This window comes from Rhincodon typus, chromosome 4 (genome assembly GCF_021869965.1).
Source record: "Rhincodon typus isolate 14 chromosome 4, sRhiTyp1.1, whole genome shotgun sequence".
Taxonomy (NCBI): Eukaryota; Metazoa; Chordata; class Chondrichthyes; order Orectolobiformes; family Rhincodontidae; genus Rhincodon; species Rhincodon typus.
In genome coordinates, this window is record NC_063335.1 from 114,893,631 (window position 1) to 114,901,976 (window position 8,346).

Here is an 8,346-nt window from a genome sequence, read left to right on the forward strand (position 1 = left end):
CCCACCCCCACCAATACTGTACCCCAGTGTTATACAGAGACAGACCCCATCCTCACCAGTACTGTACCCCAGTGTTATACAGCGACAGACCCGTCCCCACCAGCACTGTACTCCAGTGTTACACAGACAGATCTTTCCCCACCAGTACTGTGCCTATACAAAGACAGACACGTCCCCAACAGTATTGTACCCAGGTGTTATACAGGGACGTACCCATCCCCACCAGCACTATACCCCAGTATTATACAGGGACAGACCCACCCCCACCAATACTGTACCCCAGTGTTATAGAAACAGACCTGTCCCCACCAGCACTGTACCCCAGTGTTCTGAAGAGACAGCAGACCTGTTCCCCCAAGTACTGTATCCCAATGAGATACGGTGACAGATATACATAGATGAAAAGGACTCCTATTCTGCTCTAAACGTGGCTTTTCATTAATGATACACTTTTGTTTCTACTACAAAATGATTTTTGTACGCAAGTCACCTTTGGTGATCACCTACAATACAAATATACAGGATAACAAAAAGATCATTTGCATTTTACTTAGAAATCTAAGGTGATTGACATTGGCTGGTATGAATACAAAATAAAATAACTGATTTCTGGAAAGAGAACATGGAGTGGGAGGAGTGGAGAAGGATAGTGACATCATGGACCCTCCAGCTGGTATCACACAGACACTCGGGACAATCCCGCACCTTCACAACAATCTCACACGGATGGTCACACAGCCCATTCCCACTGTTCCTATCACTGTCTACCATACTCACTATCACGCCAAATTTACACTGACCACAAAACTCACTGCCGCACAAATCTTTCACTGATGGTCGCAGTGACTGTCATTCTCATCGTCTTACTGACCGACATAAACGGCCATTTGAAATCCTCACTGAGGGCAAAGTACGAGGCCACAAGAGGTTTGCATATGAAAGCATCTGATCAATGGTCCTTGCCTACTGACTAGCAGATTTTAAATGCAAATTACTGAACTGATCAGTAGATGTTTTTGTTTGTTTCCAAAATCTGATTATGATGTTTTGCCTTTTACACACATTAAGCAGAGGGGCTGGATCTGGTTAGCACTGTGTGATTACTCTGCAGCACTGGGACAAAATCTTCAGTGCCTCAGCAGCCCAGCCCCCTCCATAACGTCACTCACTAAAGCAAATCAAACAGCTCGCTATCCAGGAAGAGCACGACCATTGCAAATCGAGACTTAGTCTTGCCCTTTCTTTGTGAATGAACAATGTGAGAAATTAAAAAAACTACTCACCCTCAGTAGTTCCTTCTACACCACTCCCATCAAACACTCCCAGGACAGGGACAGCACAGGGTTGGATACAGAGTAAAGCTCCCTCTGCACTGTCCCTGTCAAACAGTCCCAGGACTGGGACTGCACAGGGATAGATACAATGTAAAGCTCCCTCTACCTTGCCAATTAAGGTCTGTGACCAGCCATATTAGATATTGATTAGAAACTGTCAGGAGTGATCTCATATCCAAACTTTCCAATGATTACAGAAACCATCTCAACCTTGGCTGAACACATTTAACCCTGATCCTGAAATCAGAACCTCGAGACAACTGCTGCAGTTGCTGAGGGAGCCAACTCGTACAGAGACCATTCAGCTGCTATTTGCCTGTTTAGAGTACATCAAATGGAAACATCCCAACAATAAACAGGAATCAAATTTAGAAAACTAAGAAAATCTTCCAGTCCAGAGTTATGAAATTAAGCATTTCAAAATTACAATTCTTCTAGAACCTGCCATTATCTTTGACCCCAAAATGGATTTGGCCTCTTGAGGAATTAAGATTAAACAATTCAATTACAATCAAAACCAAACAAGCTGTTGGACTGTTCTTGAATTAGAAACTTTGGGAGTGGATGAAAATGAATTGACAATCTGACAATATCTTGATTGCAGCATGGCACTCCCTGGTTGTGTCTGGTTGAGGGGACCAAGGACTTGAATCTCAAAGCTGGACAGGACAGTAATGGACCCTGTACCTCAACAGTTAACTGGCTCAACCCATCACACAACCAGGCAAACACCTCTTGGAACTGACATCATCAGCAAAACTCTCTACAGGTCACTGCTTAGGGAAGAGAGAGAGAGAGAGAGAGAGAAAAGACTGCCTTTGGTATCTGAATGACCTTCACAGAAGTTTCTTGAACACTGGCATGGCGTCATCTATAGTTTCTTTTTGATGACATTGACTTTGAAAGTAGCAGTCCCTTGATCCATGGTTGATTGTTACAGTAAGACTTCTCTATTATTACTAATGCCAGAGTGTGGTCCCACCCATCCCTCTTCTCTCACTGAAGGAAGTTGATCAATATGGATGCAGATATTGACAAAGGTTCAAGCTGACAGATATTGATCCTAACGTTTTGACCAAGATTGACATTGACAGATGTTGGTAGTGAATGATGCTGATTTAGGCACCAGCCCTGGCTCTTCTGTCTCCAATAAGCACCACGCTGGATTTACAGTTTGTTCTAAGGCCTCAGTGTCTACTCAGACTGGCATCGAAAGCTCATCATACTCATCCACACCATCCTTCTCATCAAAGGTAGGCTGAGCATCATCCGCATCAAGCTGCAGAAAGAGAATACAATCAGTGAGCAGAAAAGGATGCTAAGGTACATCAGCTTCAACTGAATCAATCCAGAACCCCAGTAAGATCCATGAGACCGTATACTTAAGGCCTTGCCAGAGTCTAACTTAATGAATGAAGAGTTGTTTAAACTCAAATTCAGAAGCTGAGCAAAGTAAAGTCTTTCTGTTTGAGACACAGAAGCCAGAGAGTCTCAGGGGGTAAATACAAGTGATAGCCAAATAAATTTACTCTGGCTGTTGCTGTCACAATCAGTAAAACCATCAACAGTATAACTCCTAACACAATCAGACAGTCAAACAAATATTAGGCACAGGGTTCAGTCAGGTTTCATTGCTGGGAAGGTTTTGGAGACTCTGCAATGTGAACACACGCCAGGCTCCACAAACATGTTTGAGATGGAGATCAGCGACCTAACAGGGCGAACCTGATCAACATTTTAACAGACTGCACTGAAGCTGTAAACATTTGTGCCCTAAGTTTATCTTTTTATCAATACATTTTATAGAAATTATTGTCAGAGTTCTGATTTGCTTTGGTCAGGTCCAGCCTTTAAACAAAAAATGCTTATTAAGCCACAAACAACTGCTGGACAAATCAGTACCTTACGTCTTGTCATAAAGCCCACATAAAGCCTAATACATCGCAGCAGATGTAGGCCATTCAGCTCATCTACTCTGTTCCACCATTCAATGAGATTATGACAGTTCTGATAATCTTAACTCCACTTTCCTTACTCTTCCACTCAACTCGATTCCCTGAGTGATCAAAAATATGTCTTTTACAGCCTTGAATATATTTAATGACCGAGCCTCTACAGTAAAGAATTCCATGAATTCCCCACACTCAGAAGAAATTCCTCATCTCTGCCTTAAATGGTTGCTTCTGTATTCAGAGATAATCCTCTCTAGTCCTAGACTCTCCCTTTCTGCATCTACCTTGCCAACAACGTTTCAATCACATTGGCTGTCATTCTTCTAAACTCTAATGAGCACCAGCCCAAGCTACTTAACCTCTGCTTGGAAGTACAAAACATAAATATTGCTAAAACAACACTAAAGTTTTTTGTTTTGTACTCATCAGATCGAGGTGATGACATCTTCTCCTCCAAATACTTTCCACCACTGGCACAGAAACAAAAAGGAGGAGTAGGCTATTTGGCCCTTCAAGTCTGCCCACCATTCAATATGATCATGCAACTCACACCCCTATTCCCATCCTTTGGTTTCTTTAGAACTAAGAACTAATTTACTAAATTTAACGAATTTACTGGAGTTCTTTGAGGATATTACAAGCGCGGTGGACTATGGGGAACCAGTGAATCTGGATTTCCAGACGGCATTCGACAAGGTACTGCGCAAAAGGCTGCTGCATAACACCAAAAATGCACGGCGTTACTGGTAATGTATTAGCATGGATAGAAGACTGGTTAATTAATGGAAAACAAAGCGTGGGGGTAAATGGGTATTTTTCTGGCTGGCAATCAGTGGCTAGTGATGTGCCTCAGGGATCACTTTTGGGACCGTAATTGTTTACTACTTACATAGATGATTTAGAGTTGGGGGCCAAGTGTAGTGTATCAAAGTTTGCAGACGACACTAAGATGAGTGGTAGAGCAAAGTGTGCAGAGGACACTGAAAGTCTGCAGAGGGTGATAGATAGGTTAAGTGAGTGGGCAAGGGTCTGGCAGATGGAGTACAATGTTGGCAAATGTGGGGTCATTCATTTTGGTCCAAGTGACAGCAAAATGGACTATTATTTAAATGGTGAAAAATTGCAGCATGATGCTGTGCAGAGGGACCTAGCTGTCGTTGCGTATGAATCACAAAAAGTTGGTTTGCAGGTACAGCAGGTATTTAAGAAGGCAAATGGAATATTGTCCTTCATTGCTAGAGGGATGGAGTTTAAAAACAGAGAGGTTATGCTGCAGCTGTATAGGTGCTGGTGAGGCCACACCTGGAGTACTGTGTACAGTTTTGGTCTCCTTACTTGAGAAAGGATGTACGGCACTGGAGGGGGTGCAGAGGAGGCTGAGGAGGTTGATTCCAGAGTTGATAGGATTGGTTTATGAGGAGTGATTGAGTAGACTGGGACTGTACTCACTGGAATTTAGCTGAATGATGGGGGAATCTTATAGAAACAATAAAATTGTGAAGGTAATAGATAAGATAGCAGGAGAGAGGTTGTTTCCATTGCTGGGTGAAACTAGAACTAGGGGGCATATAGAACATAGAACATTACAGTGCAGTACAGGCCCTTCGGCCCTCGATGTTGCGCCAACCTGTGAAACCAATCTGAAGCCCATCTAACCTAAACTATTCCATTATCATCCATATGTTTATCCAATGACCAGTTAAATGCCCTTAAAGTGGGCGAGTCTACTACTTTTGCAGGCAGGGCATTCCACACCCTTACTACTCTCTGAGTAAAGAACCTACCTCTGACATCTGTCCTATATCTATCACCCCTCAATTTAAAGCTATGTCCCCTCGTGCTAGCCACCACCATCCGAGGAAAAAGGCTCCCACTGTCCACCCTATCTAATCCTCTGATCATCTTTTATGTCTCTATTAAGTCACCTCTTAACCTTCTTCTCTCTAACGAAAACAGCCTCAAGTCCCTCAGCCTTTCCTCATAAGACCTTCCCTCCATACCAGGCAACATCCTGGTAAATCTCCTCTGCACCCTTTCCCATGCTACCACATCCTTCCTATAATGCGGTGACCAGAACTGTACGCAATACTCCAAGTGTGGCCGCACCAGAGTTTTGTACAGCTGCAACATGACCTCATGGCTCCGAAACTCAATCTCTCTACCAGTAAAACCTAACACACCATACACCTTCTTAACAACCCTATCAACCTGGGTGGCAACTTTCAGGGATCTATGCACACGGACACCGAGATCTCTCTGCTCATCCACACTACCAAGAATCTTACCATTAGCCCAGTACTCTGTATTCCTGTTACTCCTTCCAAAGTGAATCACCTCACACTTTTCCGCATTAAACTCCATTTGCCACCTCTCAGCCCAGCTCTGCAGCTTATCTATGTCCCTCTGTAACCTGCAACATCCTTCCGCACTATCCACAACTCCACCGACTTTGGTGTCATCCGCAAATTTACTAACCCATCCTTCTACGCCCTCATCCAGGTCATTTATAAAAATGACAAACAGCAGTGGTCCCAAAACAGATCCTTGAGGTACACCACTAGTAACTGAACTCCAGGATGAACATTTCCCATCAACCACCACCCTCTGTCTTCTTCCAGCTAGCCAATTTCTGATCCAAACCGCTAAATCACCCTCAATCCCATGCCTCCGTATTTTCTGCAATAGCCTACCATGGGGAACCTTATCAAACGCTTTAGTGAAATCCAAATACACCACATCAACCGCTTTACCCTCATCCACCTGTTTGGTCACCTTCTCAAAGAACTCAATAAGGTTTGTGAGGCACGACCTACCCTTCACAAAACCGTGTTGACTATCCCTAATCAAATTATTCCTTTCTAGTTGATTATAAATCCTATCTCTTATAATCCTTTCCAACACTTTACCCACAACCGAAGTAAGGCTCACTGGTCTATAATTACCAGGGTTGTCTCTACTCCCCTTCTTGAACAAGGGGACAACATTTGCTAGTCTCCAGTCTTCTGGCACTATTCCTGAAGACAATGACGACATAAAGATCAAAGCCAAAGGCTCTACAATCTCCTCTCTAGCTTCCCAGAGAATCCTAGGATAAATCCCATCCGGCCCAGGGGACTTATCGATTTTCACACCTTCCAGAATTGCTAACACCTCCTCCTTATGAACCTCAATCCCGTCTAGTCTAATAGCCTGTATCTCAGTATTCTCCTCAACTACATTGTCTTTTTCCTGTGTGAATACTGACGAAAAACATTCATTTAGCGCCTCTCCTATCTCTTCAGACTCCACGCACAACTTCCCACTACTGTCCTTGACTGGCCCTAATCTTACTCTAGTAAAATATAGCCTCAAAATAAGAGGGAGCACATTTAGGACTAAGTTGAGGATGAAGTTCTTCACCCAAAGGGTTATGAATCTGTGGAATTCCTTGCCCAGTGAAGCAGTTAAGGCTACCTCGTTGAATGTTTTTAAGGGTTATGGTGAGCGGTTGGCTAAGCAGAGATGAGTCCACAGAAAGATCAGCCATGATCTTATTCAATGGTGGAGCAGGCTCGATGGGTCAGATGGCCTACTCCTGCTCCTATTTCTTATGTTCTTATGTAACTATATCTAACTCTTTTTGAAAAAAAATGTTTTGACCTCAACTGCTTTCTGTGGTAGAGAATTCCACAGGTTCACTACTTAGTGGGTGAAGAATTTCTCCCCATCACAGTCTGAAATGGCCTAGCCCGCATCTTTAGACCATGACCTCTGGTTCTGGACCCCCCCCACACCCCTATCATTGGGAGCATACTTCCTGCATTTATCTGCTCTCACCTGCTTTCATTCTTATCCAGTCATGGCCAAAGGATGCCCTGCAATGGCTTCTCATCCTGTATTTGTACCATTAGCTCTGGTGTCTCTCAAAGATCTATCCCCAGCCTCCTCCTATTTCTCATCTGCCTCTTGGCAACACTATCTGAAGATACAATGTCTGGTTCCACATGTAACCTGGCAATACTCAACTCTACCTCATCACCACTTCTCTCAATCTCTCAACTGCCTGTGATTTGTCATGCTGCTAGCCTGAAATCTAATAAGATATTTTTGAATTAACACTGGGAAGATCAAAGTCATTGTCAAACTCCACTCCCCATGACATTCTTCATTGCTCTCCTTGGTAACTGCCTGAAGATGAACCAGAATCAGTGGTGTCATGGTGACGTCACTGTTAGTAATCCAGAATCCCAGGTTAATGTTTTGGGGATAAGTTCAAACCCACCACGGCTGATGGTGAAATTTGAATTTAAAAAAATATGACTTTAAAAACTGATGGTTGTGTGAAAACTCACCTGGTTCACTAGATCATTTAGGGCTGGAAATGTGCTGTCCTGACATGGTCTGTACAAGAATGGAGGGTTCAGAAAGCAGGCACCTGCAGACCTACAGATAGCTTAACATTTGGTTTAAAGACATAATGAACTAGCCTAGCTCCTAACTGAAATGTTCATATTTCCTAACATGCAGTAAATCCCATGGCTCTGTGCTTGCTGACATACCCTGGCTCCTGTTGCATTTTGAATTTAAAATTGGAATCTTTGTTTACAAACCCTCCCTTGGAATGATCTCTGTCTCACCACATGAACGGAAATGGCTGTGTATTAAAAAAATACACCAGGTTGGATCAGTGCTGACTTCAGGACTGGGGGCCTCAGTGAAAGTTAATGACACTGACGACATACACACAGTAAATATAGCTTGATCTCTCCTGAAGAACACTTACACATTTCATCTCTCGATCCGTGAAGATTTTGGTGAGCGCGAAAACTTTCAAAGGAACAGTCAAAATGAGCACAAATGGGAAAGCAAGAGAGGCAACGGTGGACATCACAGCCCAGAGAATCACCAGACAAAAGACCTGGATAATGGTGAATAAATGCATCCGAAGGGTTTTAACCTGCAAACAGGTAACATGGTTAGGCTCACACCTTTACTCCCACATTCTTCCAAACTACCTACTGCTACCTCACTCCCACATTCCCCCAACCTCACTCCCACATTCCCCCAACCTCACTCCCACA

At 43.4% G+C, this 8,346-nt stretch overlaps 1 protein-coding gene across 1 annotated transcript in view; it reads right to left on the minus strand.

Moving 5' to 3' along the window:
- LOC109924350 (anion exchange protein 2) overlaps positions 1-8,346 on the minus strand; it is a 68,988-nt gene that overhangs the window by 4,002 nt on the left and 56,640 nt on the right. The window contains exons 18-19 of the mRNA XM_048595552.1: positions 8,049-8,222; positions 1-2,613 (exon numbers count right to left, since the gene is read on the minus strand). The exon at positions 1-2,613 is cut by the window's left edge and continues 4,002 nt beyond it. Of these exons, the coding sequence (XP_048451509.1) occupies positions 2,533-2,613; positions 8,049-8,222 (255 nt within the window). The 3' untranslated portion in view covers positions 1-2,532. The remainder of the gene's footprint in view (positions 2,614-8,048; positions 8,223-8,346) is intronic.